This window comes from Caretta caretta, chromosome 18, assembly GCF_965140235.1.
Source record: "Caretta caretta isolate rCarCar2 chromosome 18, rCarCar1.hap1, whole genome shotgun sequence".
NCBI classification, from domain to species: Eukaryota; Metazoa; Chordata; order Testudines; family Cheloniidae; genus Caretta; species Caretta caretta.
In genome coordinates this window covers 11014044-11037674 of record NC_134223.1, presented here as the reverse complement: position 1 = coordinate 11037674, position 23631 = coordinate 11014044, and the positions used below count along the sequence as shown (strand labels likewise).

Genomic DNA, 23631 nt, shown 5'->3' with positions numbered 1-23631 from the left:
GGGAAACCTGCTAAACACCTTCAAAAGAGGAGCTTGGGAACTTAAATTAATACCTCTGCTAGACACTAGAAATCATGGTCTCAACAGAGACGCTGTTTTTATGGATCATTACAACAATTTGTAATCTTCTAACCCTCCTTTGTCATATGACTGTAAAGGTATTAATTGCCCACTTCGTTTTAAGTGGTTTCTTGCAACATGTGTTAACGCCTTACACTTAACAATCTGCCCCACCTTGTATTTAACTGTGACACTCTGGTAACCTTTTCCGGACCTGAAGAGCAGCTTTGTGAAGCTCTAAAGCTTGTCTCTTCCTCCAACAGAAGTTGGGCCAATAAAAGATATTTCCTTACCCACCTCATTTCCTTCACAATGTTAATTTAAAAGGCAATTGTAAGTGAATTGCACTAAACACAGATAATGATGAGAGATGAGACTGAGGTACGTTAATGCCTGTGGCCCCCAGGAAATTGTGTACGTAATATCACTTCATCTTAACACAGTGGTTCTCAAACTTTTGTACTGGTGACCCCCTTCACACAGCAAGCCTCTGAGTGTGGCCCCCCCCCCTTCTATATTAAAAACACTTTCTTATATATTTAACACCATGTCGTGGGGCAATGACTCTCACCGCTGCGGCACCTCCTGCTGGTCGTCCAGGGAGTTAGCTCTTTTCAGCCAGCAGTGCCCTCTGCTGGTCGGTGTCTTGCCTGCCTCTGGCCCCATGCCCCTCCCGGATCCCGGTGCCCTTCTAGTTTCGGGTTCTGCCCCCTGGCAGTACCCCCTCAGTCTGGGTCTCCCCTCCCAGGGGAACCCCCAACCCTCTATTCCTTCCTTGCCTTAGTGGCTACCGTCAGTCGTCATCTAGCCCCCGCTCCCTGGGGCAGACTGCAGTCTGTACCACTCATGAACGGCAAGTGGGGTCAGACCAGCTGCCTCTGTCTAGATCTGGGTCGCTCCTCTTCAGCCTTAGTACCCTTTCGTGGGCCTTTATCTTGGTCTGCAGCCTGGGGCTCTGCTAAGCTGGAGCTCCCCAGCTCCCTCTGTCCTTCCCCAGCACTGCTCTGCGCTAGGTACCTTCCTCAGCTTCCCAGGCAGCCAGGTCCTCTTCTCTCCATGTAGCTAGAAAGCATGTCTGTCTCAGCTTCTGGCTAACAGCCCTCTTATAAGGCCAGCTGTGGCCTGAATGGGGCGTGGCCCCACCTCTGGCTACTTCCCCCAATCAGCCCAGCTTTCCTCCAGCTACAGCCCTCTCTTAGGGCTGTTTTAAGCCCTTTGAGGCATGATGGTGTGACAATCCCACCACACACCATTATAAATGCTGGATGCAAAGCTGGGTTTGGGGTGGATCCTGACAGCTTGCGACCCCTCATGTAAGAACCTCGCGACCCCGTGTGGGGTCCCGCCCTCCAGTGGAGAACCCCTGTCCTAACACATCCAGAAGAGTGGAAAACCTCTAATGTGCCATCCAATATGTATGGAGGGAAAATTCCCAAACTTTGGGTTCTGTTTAATTCTGTGTATTTGAACAAGTATCAGAATAATTAACTGACACAAAATTAAGCACAGGATCTTAGAAATAAGTTTAAAAAACATATTCTTTTGAAACTAAAATCCTGTCAAGTTGTTGGAAGATTTGTTACATCAAGAGGTATACTTAATTACTCTCTAACCAGTGGACAAATAGGGTTCAAACAATTTATCAATTGTCAGTATATTGGCGATGTCAAAAATTGCCATAATTACAAAGTGATTACTGTATGTTCCCACTTATCCAAATAATGTGGGGGATTCAGATTTTTTCTCTCAATAATCAGGAATTTGGATAGCCAAGAGTGCAGGAGTCATTCAGCAGCAGGGTGCCTCCTTGAGTCCCCACCCTCGCTCATCCTTCCCTGGCCTGGTCTGCAAAGAGGAGGAAATCTCTGTTCTGCCCCGTTCACTCATTCCCATGTCAGTGGGGCTGCAGGGGGCTCCTTGCACTGCCTCTAGGGTGACTGACACTGGATCCCTGCAAATGCAAGTGCTGGAGTGAGGCTGCAGTCCTGGTGGGGCAGAGCAGGGACTCCTGGCCAGTACTCTCCTCTGCCCTGCTAGGATCGCAGCCTTCCCTGCACCTTGTGCCTGCAGAGATCCAGTGTCACAGGGAGCCCTCTGCAGCTCCGCGGTCATACCCCACTAGCTCGCTGACTCCTGTGACAGCAGGGCTGCGGAGGGCGCTGCTGCATGAGCCATTCAGAAGCAGGGTGGCCTCCCGGTAGGGGATTTATCTTCATCCTCTTCCTTTACAGCTGTGACTGGGGATCTCTGCTTTATTATCCAAACCTCCTCATTATCCACGTCCCTTCCTTGTCCCCCAGCAACGAAGGGATTCAGATAATGCGGAGGTTCAGATAATAGGGTTTTGGATAAATGCGAATATACTGTTTCAGGAACAAGTTGTTATAGCTGCTAGATAAATTTGATTTGTTGCCTGCTTGGAAATCAATTAATTCAGACATCATGGAGGAGAAATACAGATGAACATAAAAGTCGTAATTCCAGTTTTTATTTCATTAGGCACTGAAAAGCACACTGGGATTTCCTCTAATCCGATTTGAAGATGCAGTGATTAACCTGGATCCATTCACTAGGGTCCACCCATATGAGACAAAGGAGTTTATCATTAATGATATCCTTAAGCACTTTCAAGAGGTGAGTGTCAGATAAATCATATTGTGACATCCAAAAAAAGTCTAAAACTTTTCTGTTTTAGTAGCTCTTTATCAAATATTAAATTCCTTTCCCTGTTTTAATGAGTAAATACGTAACTCTTAATCATTTTGTGTGTTTATATAAATACTCTTTAAACATACTGAATGTTAGGGGCCAGATACTCTGCTGGAGTCTACCAATGTAGCTCCGCTGAAATCATTAACTTCTGGCTCCTCCATCTTTAATGTTCTGGTATACTTTTTACTTTGAGGGGAATTCGCCTCTCCAGAACGAAATAGTTAAACTGTGTTCCCATTTTTCAAATTGATCAACAGACGCAGATTGGTAGGCAGACATCATATTAGATAGTTTTACCAATCAGAACATTGTACTAAGTACAAGTGTTGTTGACCATGTCTCTTACGATAACGTTTTGACTTTTGCATGTTTTTGTTCTTTCCAGGAGTCAAATGTTAACGTGTTGTAGTTTTTAAAATACTATTAGCCCTGCTGACCATGAAATCTGATGTGTAGATAATGTTTTTCATTTAACTGTGTTTTATAGGAGCTGCTTAGTCAGGCAGCAAGGATTTTGGGCTCGGTGGATTTCCTTGGCAACCCTATGGGTCTCCTGAATGATGTTTCAGAAGGTGTCACAGGACTAATAAAATATGGAAATGTTGGTGGCCTTATAAGAAATGTCACACATGGAGTATCAAACTCTGCTGCAAAGGTAATTGTTGTTACATGAAATAATCTGTAGATAAGGTGCAAGTTAACACACTAAAAAGACAAGTTGCATATTTATAGATACATTAGAACTAATTAGTTAATCACTAAGAAGTATTTAATTATAAACAGATCATCCTTGAATTTTAATTTCCATAGGTCTTTCCTGAGGAATAAAACCTGTGTTTGGGGTCCAGGCCTAGCAAACACTTCTGCACCTTGGTTAACTTTAAGCATGTGAGAAGCCCCACCAAAGTCAATGGAATTACTTAGGTGCTTAGAGTTACTCATTTGCATAAGTGTTTGGAGATTCAAGGCCCCAGTTAGTAACGTAATAATTCTCCATCATGGTTAAAACATGAGTCTTCCTGTGTACATGAATAGAACTGTATATTAACTCTGTTATAGAATCCTCCTGAAATTCTAGGATATATACAGGGCTTTTGGATGTTCCGGTTTAATTCTTCACTTGGAATTTAATCAATTAATATGATGTGCATATAAAGATTATTGTGAACCTGGAGTTGAAGGATTTGCCAGCACTACCCTGGATGCTACCTTTTCTATGCCACATAGTAGCAAGTTTTATTTTACTAGGTTTTAAAGTTGGTTTGCTTGTTTTGAAAATGTCATTTATTCAAAAAAAAGTATTACTAACTGTGTACAGCTTTCCAGTTTTGTGCCTTTTTGATACTCTGATAAAACAAAAGTGTTTGATTTAAATTTAGCTAATAAGTAATTCTATGCTGTGGTGAAAATGCTTTTGTTCTTCTGAGGAGAGCGAAGGTAAGTTGATCAGGAGGCTCTAGTGCACTAGTACTGTAACTGTTCTAAAATCTCATGAATGATTTTGTGCCTAAGAAAGAGGCATGGTCTGAGCACAGGACTTAGAGCTAGGAACTCCATGAATTATTTTATTATTGGTATTGCGGTAGCTCCTAAGAACCGCAATCATAAACCAGGAGCCCATTTTACTAGGTACTGTACAAACACGTCTTGGTTTTGGCAATGACTCCCTTTGTGGTCTTGGGCAAATTACTTAACCTCTCCTCCTCAGGTTCTTAATATGTAAAGTTGGAATAATACCTTCCTCACGTGCGGACTTTTTGGTGGAGAAAGGGAGCTCTATTTAAGAACTTACTATATTATTATTAATAAAACATATTTCCATCATAGATCATGGTGGATCCTAAAGATATGTTCTATCAATTTGGGAACTAGAGAGTCTGAAATAGAACTGAAAGTCCATGATAGTTACTTGGGAATTTAGGTTATAGAGAAAGTAATATACATAATGGTTTTAACAGTCTGAATATCAGTCGCTTTTGAGAGTTCCATAATGTTGCTCTTCCTTCTTTGTGGGTGGATGGGGTTAAGGCATCTACAGATGAACAAAACCCAGTCGTAACAGGGTTATTACATGGTGAAGAGCAGTTATTTGTTCAAGGTTTAAGATTTCTGGAGCAGACTGTTTTTGGGGTTGGGAGATGTAGGAGAAAGAGAGAGATTAAACAAGTAATATATTCCTATTTGTGGGAAAGAAAGTATTCTCCTATTGGTAGTCTCTGGTAGATGTGGGCTTGCATCTCTTCCTCTGGTTCTGGAAGCTTGCTTTCTTGATTGGAGGTATGTGGAAGTTGGGCAATCAGTTTACACTGGAGAGCAAGGGTAGTCAATAGGCGGACCGCAGGCCAAATCTGGACTGGCAGCCACTTTTGAACAGACCCTGAAATACTTGTATTTACTTACTATCATGATTGTTATTATTTCTATTATTATTTCCTCTGGAGTCTGGACCTTGACTGTACCTTGAGCAAGAAATATGGACCTTGACAAAGAAAACAAATTGACTACCCCTGCTGGAGAGGCTGTGGTTACTGTCACAGCTCAGCTTCACGGAGCACAGTATGTACAGAGCATCTTCCTTGAGGGGCAAAGTACTGTAAACTATACTCCCAGAATTATCCTTGTGCTTTTTTCTTAGGAAAATCCCAAACATGGGCTGTCTGTGATAGGATCATGGAGAGAATCCTTTTTTCTTCTTAACTTAGAGTGGCAGCAAAGATGCAAGGAGAGTGATCACCAGGGCAATAAGGCTATATCAAGATCTTCCTTATAAAAATGACCTATGTTAATTACAAAAAACTGTTTGTCAACTTCTCAGTCACAATGTGTATGAGATAAAACAGATCAGGGTTAGTTATAAGGCATGTCAAATGTCCAGTGTCAGTTGATATGAGGGGACAGTCCATGTTTCAAGCACAAAGATTTCTAATAAACCGAATTCTGTTCTGGAAGATCATTCACCTAGGATTGAGGTAGACAAGAGAAGGGCCACAGTCTTTCTGACACAGGAAAACAGTCATCATGATCCAGTTTCTAATTTCCAAAGTATCGTGGAACTGGGTGATATTGTTATACCAATAAAATAAAAACCAGCAGGATCTTATTAAAGGGAAAAAGGCAAAATACCACATTTATTGTGAATAAAGAAAGAATCATAGTAAGCAGTTAGTTATAGTTATAACATTCCATTCAATCTCATATACACACACGTACACGTACACGTTCTGCAAGGTTGGTATCATAGTTACCAGCCTTAGAGTTGCTCATGCCAAGACGGTGGCCTGGACATGAGGAGGGAGCAGGGCCTTGTCAGATGCTCATCTGACGCTCCTGGAAGTTGGTTTGCGGAATCAGACCCCAAAGTTCTCACTTTCTAGAGTCTATTTTTATAGGAATTTCTTCCTATGCCAGTCTATGGGAATTGCTTCATCATGCTGTTGCTGAATCAATCAGCAGATAGCACATTCCTGATGGCTCCAAGATGTTATCTTGTTCTTTGGTTCTCCCGTTCTTGAGGCTGTTGGGTGGACTCCAGTCTGCCCTCCGGGGGGTCCTTTGGTTATTTCCACTTGATGCCTTCTTCAGCCGACGGATACTGGATTCTTAGGCTGGCACCTCCCTGATCATTCAGTTATTATCCACACCAAGCATCCATCCACATACATCCTCTATCTCTATTTTAATCACAATTGTTAATACAACAAAAGGGCGGGGAGTCTCTGGGTGCTGTTTCTGTTGTTAGAGTATTGCTTTGAGTCTCTCTCTGTGTGAATTGCTTTGAGAATAGACTCTGTCTTAGAATGTACTAACACAATTAGAGCTTGCAAGTTTCACACATAGAGGGAGAGAAACAGTACCAAAAACCAAGAGACTTCTTAATTAGTAATACTCTGGAATTTAAACTCTGGGGAATCAAACTCATTTGTGATTTTAATACAGAACTTCTTTAATATGATCCAACAATATCAATCCTCCTTTACCTGAAGCTTCTGTCTCTTCTAGTCTCCTGCATGGAGATTACTCCAATGATAAGACAACACATGTGAGAGTTTCAGAGATTGTTAAACTGGCATAGAGTAATCCCCAACAGGAAATGTAAAGGAAAGTGAAAATACCATTCAAGAGGGATCCACTGTCTTATGTAAGGATTCTCCTTTCACAATCTGGTACCCAAACCCCTGGCCTTTATATATGGGAAGCACATTCAGGACTCACAAGGAACACGGTCAAGGTATGAAAGTCTTCACAGTGTTAACTTTTGCTAAAGATAAGTGGTCAGGTTGGCCCTTCAAGACTTGGCAGAGCACCTGAGGAAAGAGCACCTCCTGACCCATTTGGGCAACCAGACAACTGCAGCATACATAAACCAGAAAATGGAATGCAAAAGGTTGATCTAAATACAGGAGCTTTATGGATGCTGCCTTGGACAGAAGATCACTTAGTTTCTATCGCTCCACATAAAAGGAAGCACACTGAATGCAAAAGCAGATAGACAATGCTGTGCGTCTCTGCACCATGGAACATTGTCGCTGCTATGCAGGGACCTATGTTCTCCCCAGGTGGAGATGTTCCCATCCAGTAAAAATTTTAGAAGAAGGCTGCTCTTCACTAGGGAAGAAGACAAGAGGTCAATAGGAGCAGAGGCTGTGACCCAAACATGGCCAAATCTACTTTTAGACACTTTTTCCCTTTCTCCCACTAATAGGAAGAGCAATTCAAAAGGTCAAAAATGTAGTAGTATTGGGCATTCTCATAACCCCAGATAAGCGCAGACCAGGGTTTTCATACCTAGCAAATCTGCCACAAAGCTCTTCAATAGGTCTTCCCAGTAAACAAAGAATCTTCAAAGTTTGTGGCTGTATCCTAACCCAAGTTATCTGAGTCTTAACACCTTGTCTATTGAGCAGCAGCAAGTCTTAACCAAGATCGCATACTGCTTCTCAAATATGATAAATACCCCACTTGTTCCCAGCAAGGTTTCCACCCTTTGGGTCTTCGCAAACGTATGAACCAAATCTCATGCTGGTGTTAAGATGGGAGTATCGGCACCAGTATTCAGGGTGTTCCATCTCCTTTAGATTTCTTACAGAGCAATCTAAACCTGCAGCTGAGATCTCCCATCATATCATCTATGTCCAAGCACTACCAGTGTCACAAATACAGGCCTATCCAAGTCTCTGGTAGATCACTTAATGACATGGAGCTTCCTTAGAGCTGTCCATTTGTCCAAACGAACACTTATGCCCACGTTCTATGCTTACAGTGCTGCATGCTCTTATGATCCATCCGTTCCAGCCATTGATATCTATTTCTTTTGTATTTCCTTTCCATACAGATTTGTTTCCTGGTTGCAATCACATCTGCAGTAAGAGTCTCATAAATCTCTGCCTTTAAAGGCACGAGCCTTACTGCATTTTCCACAAGGGCAAGGTCAGTCTTTGAACTTCAGTCATTTGTAACTAAGGTTTCTGTTGGAGAGATTTTCAAAGACACGGAGGGCAGTTAGACGCCAAACTCCCATTGAAACTGAATGCGAGTTGAGCAACCAACAGTCTCCTTCTCAAAAAGGGCTTCTCTCAGCAGAGTGATAATCCCCCTGTTTATGGGGCTTGGGTGAGCAAGACACTTGTGATGAAGGTGAAGGCTCCTCCCCAACTAGTTGTACTGCTTTTGGACAACTAGATATAGCCCTGGAATGCCAATATAACTCAAAACTGATATTTCAAGTATAACTTGTGAAATGCCATAACTGCTACCATGAGTAAAATTAATTAAAACCTGCTTTCTCTTTTAAAAAAAAAATATACAATGTATATATATAACTGTACATCGCATAGGTACCATTTTAATTTTTGTTAAGTATAAGAAGGAAAAACTCAAATCTGACCCTAACTGCAACACAAAACATGACCTGGCCGACAGATCATGTTCATGTTGCTCCTCCGGTGCTGTCTGTAGAGACAGTATGATGAATTAGTGTCTGCTCTCACTACCAGGGGTTTCACCTGATTCAGCGGTGCCAGAAATTGTTCCTTTTCGTCAATGCAACCAATTCTGTAGAGCTGGCAAAGCAGCCAAAACTTGATGAACTGTCCTCCATATCTAATAATTACCAGCCACAAGCTGGAAAAACTTTCACAAATCTTATTTGTTTTTCAGTTACCTAGTGTCTTATAAGATCTGTTAATAAAATTTATATTAGATTTTAAGGTGAGTTGGAGGCTGTAAATAGGACTAGATCTGTTCTGTTCATACAACCATGTCAGGCTAAACTTTAATCATCACTTTAAAAGAAATCTATAGAGAGAGAGTGCCTACATGAACTGAAAAGTAAGTTGTTTATGAGTTGTATCTGTTTTTGTCATTTTATGGCTTTTCTGTTTTACAGTGTTATTGATTATTCCTGTAATGGCTTCTCAGAACACACAGTGGGTAAATGCCTTCTTTCAAGTAGGAGAAGTTCAGTGTATTTAAGTTGGCACAAAACCTTAGGTTAAATAAAGTTCATTTCAGACAGTTTTATAGTTTTTATCCCTTGGAGGCTACAAGTTTTGTATTTTAAAAAGTACTTTGATCCTAAATATAGGCACCTGAGGGAATTTGATTCCCTCTGCATGGAGGCTCCTACAGTGGCCATATGCACAGAAATGACTCAAATTCTTGGCATGCAAACTTTTTTCTTTTTTGTTTTCCGCCTTAGGCATGATACTACTAAAACCTAAAATTATTACTCTTTCAGAGACTTCTCAGTCAGAAATGCATGTTAGATGCTGACCTAATACCAAAATAAATTAAAGCCCTGTTTTGACTCTGTACTCTCTTCTGACTTGAAGTCTTTGTTTCATTGTACCCATTACTAGTAAATAGATATTGTGCCGAGATAATGCAACTCCTGGTGCAAAATGATTACTAAGTTTAATATATTTTATAATTGCTGTGTGCTATTTTATGTGAGAATCAACTTTTCAGATACTGTACGTGATTTGTCTAAGATTTGCAATCCGTCTAGGAACCCATCCTATGGGTATACATACGTTACAGCCACTGGTGTGAATAGAATCTCATGTAGATGTACTCGCACTAGCTGTGTTCAAGCTAGCTTGCTAAAAATAGAAGTGAGCAGCAGGAGCCCTGACCACCCTGTATACCTTCTCACTTGTGCAGCCAGCGCTGAAGCCCGTACCACAGTGTCCTTACTTTTCTTTATGGCGAGCTAGCTACAGCACAGCTCGTGCCACAACATCTCCCCGGGCTGCCATTCATCCATTTACATGCCTGGCTTCAGTGTAATGTATCCTAAATCATTGGTATGTGATGGAAAAGCTGCGCTCCATTTCTGCATACAAATATTTGATGGAAAAATGTTTTAAAATAAATAAAGGCAACACTGGAAACAAAACTATACTATAAAGCTTTCTGACCTTGAAAATTCCACCAGACAGCTTTGCCAATGTACCTCAGTTTCCATGGTTTTCAAATTGTAGGTCTCTTGAACCCTGAATGCCAATCGGTAACAAATTACTTGTGGACATAAACAGACAAGAACTAGTATGAATCCATTAATCATTTTTACTTGAGTTAAATAAGGAGGTGAAAGGCTTGAGCCCTGAGTCTACTGTGCCTTACATTCAGCCAAACCAAAAAAGGGCCTGTCCAGGACTGTCTGCATTACAAATACAACCATGTCAGGGGTCCCAATTATAACAGGATTGCTCCTTTGTTTGCACTACAGATTTGTAGTTGGCTAAGCTTTACAGTGTTCTGTAACCTGCCTAAAAACTCGGTCATGTCCCAGGCTTTAGCCTGCTTATGGCAAAAGGTTAAGATCCTAGCTTTACTTCAAATGAGAACTAGGTCTATTGACATGATTCCTTTTGTAGCAGAAAAGTCTCTTTTGTAACTATCCGTCAATATAATACTAAACATTTAAATCAAAGGAAAAAAATCATAAGTTTTTGCAAAGGGATAATAAAGATTCTGAAAGCTATAGATATAAGCAACATAAAAGGATAAAACTCATAAAAGAGATCTCATATTTTCTGGTAAAGTTTGGTGTTTTCTGAAGGAGGTTTTATTTTGCTTCCTTAAGCAGTTGCCAGCTAGTGGCTGGGTTTTTGTAGGTGTACTTTTTGCACTAGTTCTTAGTTTTCCAACTCTGGAGTAAAAGAAAACAAAAAAAATCCAGGTAAAGGAGAATTTCTTTCATATAAAATCAGGGAGAATTCAGAGGTATGACAAAGCAGTTTATAAACTGACAGACTTTTAGTTGCTTCCTGTGCAAACTAAATATAAGCAAGATTTGACGACCTATTATTTATACAATGTCCATGAAGCAGATTAAAGCTGTAGAACATTTCATTTTGTGAACAGTTGACAGTGATTACTTATGAACTATTTGCTAATAGCCATCTTCCTTTAAATGTATATATAAAAAGCCAATTTACTTCCTGAACTTTGCTACTTAAAGAATCTATAACCAATCAGGATGTCACTTTTTAAATAATATTTGGTTTTCAGCACAGAGCACAGCTGGGAGATGCGTATTTTAAAAAACACATTAACATAAGATTAGGGAGGGATTCTGTCCTGTTTCTTTGATCCTTATGACACATCGCCCATCCTTTGTTCTGTACAAGAGAGTTCTTATCTCTGAATTTTTACCAGATTTACTTTTCTTACTGAATTGTCAATGCAACATTTTTAGATTTGTCCGATAGGTCTTGGTAGGGTTTAAATCAGTGATCCTTAGACTGAGGCTCCGGAGCTGCAGGTGGCTCTTTAATGTGTTTCTGCAGCTCTTTGCGGCACATGATATTAAAAAACACTGTGATTAATTATTAACCAGTCAGGATGCTCTTACTTTATAGGTATACATGTCTATATAGTAAATGGAACAATGAATTCACAGTGCTATGGCTTTTTTGGGTAATGTTGATCGCTAACTTCGTTCCTGAACCGCTGAGGTCTGAGTATTGCCAGTTTAAATGAACACTTAAAAAAGAATCTTTAGAATGGCATTTCAGCCCATGAATAAGTATTTTATTAACTGTTTCCCTGTTTTCTTTAGTTTTCAAAGTCTTTGTGACATTCCTACTTCACTAAAATAGTAAGTCTGCATTGTTGAAGAGAACATCCTCTTTTTTTATATATACACCGGACCCTCGCTAGAACATGGGATTTGGGATCCATGCGTGGTACTGCATTAACGTGGGGACCACGATAAAATGAATTCCAATTAAAGAAATTAAATTTGGGATTCATGGCCACGACCGCACTATATAGATGCGTGTTCTAGCGAGGGTCTGGTGTATATATTCATTGTTCTGTTTTGTGGTTTTCCACCATGGAAGGAACTAGCTTCTCTGATCCTTGATGTTTCTCATCCCCATTGTGACTGAGCAATACTGCCAGTTAGTTGACAGTTCTTTTAGTCTTGTGCCACTACATGAATCTTGTTTGATGGTATTAGGGAAGAACACTGGCTGCACAGCCAACAAAGGCAAGACAAGTTTCCATGTATATATTAGGACTTCCTTCGCTGTTTATCTGACGCTTTGAATCATTCTTTTGGGGCAGATGTCTGGAAACATTTAGTGGGATATATTCATACTGCACAAGACACCTTCACTGAGCCAGAGGCCTAGCCCATTTTTTCAGAGCTCATCATAATTGTATGTAAAGTTTTAGAGCACCAGAGGTTTGCATGGAGCTTTTTAGAGAGAATAAATACTGTCTTGAGGACATTACTCACTGTGTTAGATATGATACGACAGCATTAAAAGAAAATTGACATCATGCAAGGCAGATGGAAGAAGGTTTATCAAATAAGGATAGAGTGTTTCTTGTTTTCGTAAGGTATGCATAATGTTAGTTCCAACTTTTAAAACTTAAATGTTGCCGTAGGAGCGTGAGTCCTTGTTAGAGATGTGGAAAGAGGTGGGATTTTGAAGCCAAGTAAGGAGGCTACATTAAAATATAGGTATGGGAAGGATATTCCAGGAATTTGGAGGACACGCAGGCATTTGTGGGCAGGGGAAGCAAAGACAACATGAAGGACAGTAGAATTGGCAGAGCACGTGATCCTAATAGGAGACTGACAGGAAACAAGAGATGAGATGATAGGCAGTGGTAGAGCTGTGATGAGGGGATATGAATTTGAAGTGGAAAGTGATTGGGAGTAATGGAGGCTGCAAAAAGGGAGTAACGTGGACAAGTATTGGCAGAGGAAGATGAGTTTGTCAATGCCATTTTAGTCAGGCTGAAGGGATGTAAGAAGGGAGTCATGTATCCCAGAAAGAAGAAGAATGCCATAATCTAAGCAGTTTACTACCAAGGTGTGGATAGCTGTCTGTAAAATAAACAGCGAGTTAAAATTTTTCATCCCTTGACTTATACAGTCAACCATTCTCATTTAAGATACTTATATTCAGAAGCTAAGACAGTTAATGCACGTCCATCATTGGAAATGTTTTGTCTGAGCAACTCCAGGATCATTTTGACAGAATGGAATTGTAAATAGCTGAAATAAAAGTCATCCTGCTGTAAATTTTATTCAGTAGTGATGGGAAATTTCTCATCATCAAGAACCTTCACACATGAAGTTTAGGAGGTAACTTTTCTCACCATTCTTCTCTTGTGTATATGTAAAGCTGCCTAGACAAATGATGATGTGGTATGATCTTCATTGTCATCAATTCTTTATATTGTTGTGTCCCTAGGTTGTGGCACTTTCATCTTGGCACCACTCTGCTGACTGTCCAAGACTAATGAGTGGATGTGACAGCTGGTTTAGGTTCAAACTAGCCAAATAAGAAAAGGCTGTGGACACCTAATTGATTGAGTTTTAGTTTTGCCCAGGCAAATTGTTAGGTGTCGTTTTGGATAGCGAGCTGAATATGGAATTGGAGGTTCAACATTCATTTTTTTCATTTCCAGAATTTTAACATTATGTTGCGTACAGGCTTATGTGCAAGAAGCCTTCTGTATTCTTAATTGTGAGCTGACAATGGAGCTAATGCGGCCTCTGTGCTGTAATCATTTTCTGCCGTTTTGAAGTGGTAATCTCCTCAGTGGTAATCTCTTTCAGTGATTGAGCTTTTGACAGCATATCTGCTTTTGCTGCATCAGAAATCAACAAAGTTGGAACTGAGGACAATGATAGGATATTCCAGTTACTATAAGAACAAATGGAAAATTATAGACCAACTGTCTGGCCAAAATAATAATCAGAATTGGTGATTTAGTACTGTTTAGTACTGTGCAGACAAACAAGGTGTATAGTCAGGTTGCTTAATACACTAGTGAAAGGCGGTCAGATACAATGGTGATGAATGCAGTGTAAGAATCTACGTAGAGAGATACAGAATATGCAGGAAACCTGGGTTTAGTTTTCAATCTCTTGCTCCCTCAATTGGAGGGGAAAGGCTGTAGAAGCAGACCACTCAGATCCTTGGGGGCAGCGTAAAAGGGAAGTGCCTCCTTTTAGAAGACAGTGATCCCACTGACTAATGGGGTGACAATCGAAAGCCATGAAAAATGTCACTCCTCCTTCATATGATAAGGAAGATCTGGCATCCATGACCACTGTATCTTGAGAGAGATTGGTATAAATCTGTACAAAGATAAGGCAAGTCTAAGAGTTTTAAAGGATCACTGAATCTTTCTTTGTTCCCATATTCCCTACCCCCACCACCTTAATCCTCATGTTTTATTAAAGAAAATTAATAGATAAATAAATAAATAGGCCCGTGTGGTCCCCATGATTCTGTTGTGGCCACAGTCGTAGCTGAGGGAAAATGCCATTACGCAAGAGTGTGTGTTTTGTTAAACAGCTACATATATACTGGTGTCCTGCTTTACCTTGCCTGTGAGTCCAAATGAAATTGATGACGTGCTCTGTTGAAAGAACTGTTTGATCTGGACTTGGTGTCTCTTTTAATAAGAATGCATTCAGAAGCAAACTGACATGCGTTTGGCAGCTTTATACCAAGCTTTTTCCAAGCAAAATTATGTGGTAGGCAAAAGGCATCAGTTCATTAACGGTGAAATAAATAGCTTAGCCATTTATTGAATTTTAAAGTGTGTTAAGTTATAATCTAGACAGTTTCAAAAACCAAGTTTAAAGAGCTTCAGTTTCTACACCTGCTTTAGATCCCCACCAGCTTGAGTTTTTACAAGCCATTATTATTACTTTTCTTAGTTTTTCTGTCTGTTTTTCTGTGTGACTGACTCCAAGTGGGGGAAACTAACTGTGCAGAGGAAATAGTAAAATATCATATACACAAAGTGCTGCCAAATACACAAAATAAACAAATACACTGAAGAGAGAAAATTGTTTTTCTTCTATCTTTAGTTTACAGTAATTTTAGGTATTGTGTAAATATGTAGTAGGTTAAAAAAATTATCCTGAAGTGTGATGTGTAAGTTGCTGGAAACAACTGTTTTAAGGAAACTGTTTTAAGGAAACAATGATCTGTGTTCAAAGTTCTCATTTTTAGTTTTTGATAGGTGAAAAGGGTAGAGTCTCAATTGTTTGTGAGTTGGGGTTAGTCAGATTTTAGTGACTTTTGTGTCAGCCTAAACAGGCCTCCCAACTATTATTTGGATACAGACAATATAGAAAGCTTTGTGGAAAATTTAAAATAGATATATACAAAGCCTTAATGAGAATGAAATCTGTTGGCTAATAAAATGTGTTTTATTTTTGAAGATAAGGTGAATACACAGGTTTTTTTGTTTTTAAAGGGATGCTACAAGATAGTTTTGGCCACACATTTAGGCTTCATTTTAAACTTTAAAGCACTACAGAAAGTACAAGTGTCTTCATTTAATTAAAAAAAAAAAGAAAAGAGGAGAGAAAGAAAAACAGAATTCTTTGTTTTAAACATTCTCCAGCAGTTTATTACAAAATGAACTTGATAATAGTGTATCAGCCAGAGAAAGTGAAACTGACTGGAAACAGAAAGTGAAAGTGACTAGTCTGTTTTCCCAAGCAGAATGAAGTTCAGAATGTAAACAAATAGCACAGATGGTAAAATGAAATTATATTGTTTTGCTCATCTAAGTTATAAACATAAGATAAAGACATTTTATTTTTAAGAAGACTTTTAAGTTGACAAAGTTCTTTAAGTACATTTAGGCTTGGAAGGATTAGCTTTTGATCGCTAAGTGTCGGTAAGCGTAAATTTCACCACACACACACACACATACACTAAAAAAAAAATCCATGAATAGTAAAATATATTTACAGATAGTCAAAGCAGGAAAAATGCTGCTTGAGAACTTATTAGAGTTTGATTTAAGGATATTTTTGTTTTGTGTGTTTTGACATGAGGTGTTGTCAATTTGGATTTTAACAGTTATAAAGCTTTCACTTTTTGAATCTCAAAGTCTACTGTCATAAAATAATTCTGACCCCCTCCCTATAATTTTCTTTAATTTTGAAAAAGTAAATCAATGAACATTGAAAAATGCCTAAAAATAGATCTGTCAGATTATTTAAAAAAATAAAAATTGAATTGTGCCAAGATATTTTTATTACATATTAACTCAAAGAACTAGAAAGGGACTTTAAAAGTACTATAGAGTTTATAATACATGCCATTACACTGTGTAAAAAAACTTAGAGAAGATTTGAAAGAGTTAATATTTTTTCCTTTTGAAAGTTATCTGTTAAGAGTATTAGTTGTTTAATAAAGCATAGCTGCCCTCCAGATGAACCCGCCAGTGTTTCTGCAGTTGGGGTCATTCCAAGTTCATGCTGTGGACTTTTGACTGCCTTCTGTGTATGTGAAAACAGCTGGCAGTTCCTGCAGGGATCACTCATTCAGCCCTGTAACACAAAACTATTGCCAATGGGCACCTGCTGATGCAGCTTCACAGGAGGTCCTTGGGGGAAGCTACCCAACTCATCAGGCATCTGTGGAGATAAAAAACAGCGGGGGGGCTCCCCTGGGATACCCAGCTAATCAGGCATCCATACAGACAACTCATCAGGGGGCTTCACAGATTACCCAGCCAACATGCCGTTGTCAGAATGTATTACGAAACTTAGTTAACGATGGGATGTGAGCTAATTAAAGGTTCTTTACTTTGATTGTGTGACATAAGTGGGGGTGGGGAAAATGTCTTTGGAATTTCCAAAAAGGTATCATGTGTGTTCAGTGTTGAATGCAGCTGGCTTCTTTTTTGTTCTTCTGTTGATCAATAACTAAGGGCAGAAAGGAGTCAGAGTCTATATGCATTTTGTATATGATACCACCATAATTTCTGCATTTGTAGAAATTCAGTATAGTACTATCTAATTTAAGCTTAAATCAATTCTGTCACTATATTTAATGTTCTGTCAGTATTTCCATTATAAATCACTGTCTTCAGAGGTTTGTAACTTGGTCATAAACATTTTGTTCTTGGCTTAAGCTTTCTCATACATTTTCTCTGCTAGGCCCACTTTTTTTTTTTTTTTTTAGATCAGTTTGGTTTGGTTTATGCTCTCTAAGAGAGAATATATATTAAATAAAAAGAAAAGGAGTACTTGTGGCACCTTAGAGACTAACCAATTTATTTGAGCATGAGCTTTCGTGAGCTACAGCTCACTTGCTGTAGCTCACGAAAGCTCATGCTCAAATAAATTGGTTAGTCTCTAAGGTGCCACAAGTCCTCCTTTTCTTTTTATAGTAAAGGATTGGCCACACATGCTTAATTCACTCATTGTACCTAGGTGTTATAGCTATCGATCTAACATAACTCTGCATGATCTTCCTTGTTGTATGTGCTTATAATAGCTTAGTACAACAGCATGAGTTGAGGATAGATTGCCAGTGTTAACTCCTTGTTTCCTTACTTTTCACTAACACTAACCGTCTGTCCTTGGTGCATGTCATTGTGCTTAGCTACAGCAGCATGTTCCTTCAGCAAGATCATCCAGTGTGTTTAAGTTTGGGGAACAGCTACACACAGTGAAATAAATAAATGATGCTTTTCCTTTGAATTTCTTTGCATTTCGCTGTGAGAGGTTTAATTAGTGTAAAATCTTTTTTTAACTAACTAAATTTTAGATTTTCTTTTGTAAATCCTGTAACTGACTCATGAAAACACTCAATGAACTAATTGTGGAAATAGCTTGATTAAAAACAAGGCAAATAACTTCAAGGGACTAAAACATTTTGACTTCTGTTAGCTGAAACCTATTGTATTGTCCATTAAATTAATCACTGGTAGAGACTTGTCTGAACAATATTATTACAACATATATATTCAATGGTGAACTTGGAAAAACGGGTTCAAAGTGTTATTAATATGACTCTCTTACTACAGTATGTATTATAAATACAAATCTGTGGGCATGGTTCTTACAAACAGGAACTTGTAGCACAGGTGATGACTTTTCAAAGTGCTGGGGGTGCTAGACCCCGGCTTTGTCAATAACACTTAAAGGAAGTAAATGTTAAGATGGTAGCAGAAAAAAGAAAGTTTTCAAACCCTGCATTCCTGCTTAGGATAGCCTTCTTTGCTTCTATGATAGGGAACGGGTGCATTTGACGAAAACTCTGGAAATCTTAACGCTAACCTCTCCAAAGGGTGCTGGTGCCAGTTCATGGCTTTCCTATCGCTCTGTTTGCTGCTCGTGGAGGCCTTGCGTCCTGTAATGAACCGCTCTTCCTCTGCGTCTAGACACAAAGGAGTCTGTTTAGGATTTGCTGTTGTGATGTCAGAACGACTCTCCAGACGACATGATCAGGGATTTTCCTGTTGCATAATCCAAAAGTGTGAGAACTAGATTTTTTTCAATTTCTAACTCTGATCAGTTCGCACTTAAATTATAATTATAAGAACAGTCTATAATGGCCGCTCATCATTGGCAAAGGGGTTGGACCAGCTGCCTCTGTAGGCCTTCAACAAGGCCTGCAGCCTGGGGTTTTACCGGGCTGGAGCAGCACTGCTCCAGTTCAGGTACCTTTCTCTCAGGCAGCTAGCCCTTCTCCCTCTGGGGCTAAAGTGAGACTCCTTTCAGCTTTTGGCCCACAGCCTTCTTATCAGGGCCAGCTGGGCCCTATTTGAGCTGGCCAGACCTGTGGTCAGCTACTCCCTCAGCTGCCCTCACTTCCTACATCCCACACGCAGCCCTCTGCAGGGCTGCTTTTAACCCTTGTTCTACCGGAGTGGGGCAGCTGCCCCAGTACAGTGCACTGCAAAACAAAATTAAAAACTGAGTTACACTGAGGCTTTGTCTACACTGGCACTTCGTCGGCAAAACTTTTGTCGTTCACGGGTGTTTTTAAAAAAAAAAAAAAAAAAAGCCACCTCAGAACGACCAAAGTTTTACCGATGACACGTGCCAGTGTGAACAGCACTTTGTCGGCAGGAGCGATATCTTTCTAACAAAGCCCCTGCTGTTCGTGGGGAGGTGGACGTTTTTTGTCAGCAGGAGAACTCTCTTCTGCCGACAAACAGCAGCTACACTGCGCGGCTTTTAACCGCACGGTTGCAGCAGCACAGCTGTGTCACTAAAAGCCCCATAGTGTAGGCATAGCCTAAGATTTCCTAAATTCTCACCAGCTGGGATCTGTGTGTGTGTTGAAGGTGGGATAAATTATAACTGACCTTTATTTAATTCTTCTCCCCCCCCCGCCCCGAAATCCATCTTGTCATGTCTTGTTTTGCTAAAGGATACCCCGAATGTATTATTCTGTAACATTTTATGCAGTGTATGGATTACAATGAGTCTTAGGTATGTAGTGTCTGTTTGTGACATCTTCAGTGAACAAGGAAGTACTGAAAGGATTTACAGAGGATAAAAAGACATTTTTAAAAGTTAGTTAAAACGGATTCCTGTGCTGAATGCCTCACACGGTCTGATTAGGGGGAACATTCAGTACAGAAATTTGGGCTTAACTCTATTTTTATTTGCTTTGCAGTTCCTTCTGTGTCAGATAAGCTTATTATTTTGCAAAAAGAAAAGGAGGACTTGTGGCACTTTAGAGACTAACACATTTATTTGAGCATAAGCTTTCGTGAGCTACAGCTCACTTCATCGGATGCATTCAGTGGAAAATACAGTGAGGAGATTTATATACACAGAGAACATGAAACAATGGGTGTTACTATAACACTGTAAGGAGAGGTTTCAGAGTAACAGCCGTGTTAGTCTGTATTGGCAAAAAGAAAAGGAGGACTTGTGGCACCTTAGAGACTAACCAATTTATTTGAGCATAAGCTTTGGTGAGCTACAGTTCACTTCATCGGATGCATACTGTGGAAAGTGTAGAAGATCTTTTATACACACAAAGCATGAAAAAATACCTCCCCTCACCCCACTCTCCTGGTGGCAATAGCTTATCTAAAGTGATCACTCTCCTTACAATGTGTATGATAATCAAGTTGGGCCATTTCCAGCACAAATCCAGGGTTTAACAAGAACATCTGGGGGGGGGGGGGGGGTTAGGAAAAAACAAGGGGAAATAGGTTACCTTGCATAATGACTTAGCCACTCCCAGTCTCTATTCAAGCCTAAGTTAATTGTATCCAATTTGCAAATGAATTCCAATTCAACAGTTTCTTACTGGAGTCTGGATTTGAAGTTTTTTTGTTGAAGAATTGCAACTTTCATGTCTGTAATTGCGTGACCAGAGAGATTGAAGTGTTCTCTGACTGGTTTATGAATGTTATAATTCTTGACATCTGATTTGTGTCCAACAGTGCACAGCAACACTGCATACGTTTAAGATGGGAAAGTACTAATACTCTTCATGAAACTCTAGAAAATTTAGCTAGGTAGAGCGTAATTACCCAAATAGGAATTTGGCTAGGACCCAGCAGCCAACACACACCTAGTCCTGCAGAAAATGCCATGAAATCTTTAATGATCACAAGGTCTCAGAGCAGTTTTACATCTCATCTAAAACATGGCATCTCTGGCAGCATAGTGCTCACTAACATTGAATACGATTCAAAAGGGAAGTGTACAAGCCACTGATTGAAAATCTCCAAAGTGGACAATCAGGTTACAGCAAGTTGGGTACTGAGTTCAGCTGGTAGAGGAAAATGCAGACCAGTTTAGTTTTTAGAGATTTTAATTAACTGATAGCTAAACTCAGAGGTTTGAAGTCATGATTCTTGGGATACAAAACCTAGGCTGTGTCTTTACTAGGGAAGAATGTGTGGTAACTTGAGTTACCAAACTTGAGTTAAGAACGCACCTAATTTTTCTGCTGGCCTCAGGGAGGAGGCCTCATGTCATAGAGAGCTAGTGAGGAATCATGGGCCAGATTCTGTTTTCACACAGTTTACCAATGTAACTCCATAGATTCGAGTGAATCACTTACACTGTCATAAATAAGTGAAGTGAGATCAGAATCTGGGCTCCAGTGCCTCTGGACTGGAGGGTCAGAGAGAAGTTCATTGCCCATTCATGGAGAAGGGAACTGGAAGATATAGTCCCTTTGGAAGGGAGATCAAAGAACACAAGTGACAGTTGGCAGGAAGAATGTGTGAGACTTGTGGGTTTTTGTTTTGTTTTGTTTTGTTTTTTTTGCAGAGCTTCCAAAATATTTAATTCATGCTTCTTCTGTCCAGGAACGGGGAACAAGGCAAAGAATCAGATGTTATATTCTCAAATATGCTTGAACTTTTTTTCCCCAGTCATTTGGGTGATGTCCCTGGATCCGGTTCTGTTCAATATCTTCATCAGTGGTTTAGGGTATGTCTTCACTAGCAATGTTAAAGCGCTGCCTCAGCATAGCATGGGGAGAGAGCTCTCCCAGCGCTCTGAAAAAACCGCTTCCACGAGGGCGTCACTGAAATTTACAGAGCTCAGGGGGAGGTTTCGACCCCTGAGCGAGAAAGTTGCAGCGCTGTAAAGTGCCAATGTAGACAAGCCCTTAGATAATGGCATATATAGTCCGCTTATAAAGTTTGCAGATGATACCAAGCAGGGAGAGGTTGCAAGTGCTTTGGAGGAGAGCGTTAAAATTCAAAATGATCCGGACAAACTGTAGAAATGGTCTGAAGTAAATAGGATGAAATTCAATAAGGACAAATGCAAAGTACTCTACTTACAAAGGAAAAATCATTTGCACACATACAAAATGGGAAATGACTACCTAGGAAGGAGTACTGTGGAAAGGGATCTGGAGGTTCTAGTGGATTTTATAAGTTAAATATGATTTAACAGTATAACACTGTTGCGCGCGCACGCACACACACACAGCAAACATAATTTTGGGATGTATTAGCAGGAGTGTTGCAAGCAAGACATAAAAAGTAATTCTGCTCCTGTACTCCACGCTGTTCTCAGCTGGAGTATTGTGTCCAGTTCCTGGGAACCACATTTCAGGAAGGATGTGGACAAATTGGAGCAAATCCAGAGGAGAGTAACAAAAATGATTCAAGATCTAGAAAACATGACCTATGAGGAAAGATTGAAAAATTGTTTAGTCTGGAGAAGAGAAGATTGTGGAGGGGACATAACAGGTTTTTAGTGCACAAAAAGTTGTTACAAGGAGGAGGGAGAAAAATGATCCTCGTTAACCTCTGAGGATCTGACCAAAATAAATGAGCTTAAATTGCAGCAACAATGATTTAGGTTGGAGATTAGGAAAAGCTTCCTGTCAGGGTAGGTATGCACTGAAATAAATTGCCTATAGAGGTGGTAGAATCTCCATCATTGGAGATTTTTAAGAGGTTAGACAGTTACCGGTCAGGAATAGTCTAGATCAGTGGTTCTCAAACTTCTGTAGTGGTGACCCCTTTCACACAGCAAGCCTCTGAGTGCGACCCCCCCTTATAAATTAAAAACATTTTTTAAAAATATTTAACACTATTATAAATGCTGGAGGTGAAGCAGGGTTTGGGGTGTAGGCTGACAGCTCACGATCCCCCAGGTCATAACCTCGCAACCCCCTGAGGGGTCCCGACCCCCAGTTTGAGAACCTCTGGTCTAGATAATACTGAGTCCTGTCTTGAGTGCAGAGGACTGGACTAGATGACCTCTCAAGGTCCCTTCCAGTCTTACGATTTTATGACATCTAATTAGCGATCTGGAAGATCCAAGCTTTAGCTGGATTTGGGCTTCCAGCTCTTAGATCTATGAGAAGCTAGGCATTTTGAGTCTGTCATGGTAAGGTGTAGCCTGCTTCATTCAACATCATGCCTGCTGATTATTAGTTGCTAAAGAAGGCATGTGACCACTCTGAGCAGGAGTTGAGGTGCCATGTTACAAGTCACTGTAGCAAAAGGAAAGTTTGGGTAATACAAAGAACATAAAAGGCCAGAGTAATACTTTCTTTTTGATATGGTGTAGGCAAAGAGTCTATTCTGGAAAATTTAAGGATGGAAGGGATCAGGTTCTGTTCTAAGAAGTGCCTTGATTCGAGCTGCAAGTTTGTTTATTCCTTAGTAACATTAGCATTTAAATGGTCCTAACTAGGCTTTGAAGTTAACACCTCATTGAGGAAAATAAGGGGGGTAACAGTGGATCATGCTTTTGTTGCCATTGTTGTTTAGCTATAGGCTGTTTTCTGCATGACTAGATAAACAGTGCAATAAGCCATCAATTATATTGTCAGGTTTCAGAGTAGCAACCGTGTTAGTCTGTATTTGAGAAAAGAAAAGGAGTACTTGTGGAACCTTAGAGACTAACCAATTTATTTGAGCATAAGCTTTCGTGAGCTACAGCTCACTTCATCGGATGTATCAAGTGAGCTGTAGCTCACGAAAGCTCATGCTCAAATAAATTGGTTAGTCTCTAAGGTGCCACAAGTACTCCTTTTCTTTTTGCGAATACAGACTAACACGGCTGTTCCTCTGAAACCTGTCATTGTAAGGAGAGTGATCACTTTAGATAAGCTATTACCAGCAGGAGAG

The 23631-nt window shown here is 40.0% G+C and overlaps 1 protein-coding gene across 8 annotated transcripts in view; it reads left to right on the top strand.

Annotated features, from left to right (window-relative positions):
- VPS13D (vacuolar protein sorting 13 homolog D) overlaps window positions 1-23631 on the top strand; it is a 195532-nt gene that overhangs the window by 115965 nt on the left and 55936 nt on the right. For all 8 annotated transcript variants that reach the window (XM_048825360.2, XM_048825358.2, XM_048825355.2 and 5 more), the window contains 2 exons: window positions 2560-2694; window positions 3260-3427. In XM_048825360.2, the coding sequence (XP_048681317.2) occupies window positions 2560-2694; window positions 3260-3427 (303 nt within the window). The remainder of the gene's footprint in view (window positions 1-2559; window positions 2695-3259; window positions 3428-23631) is intronic.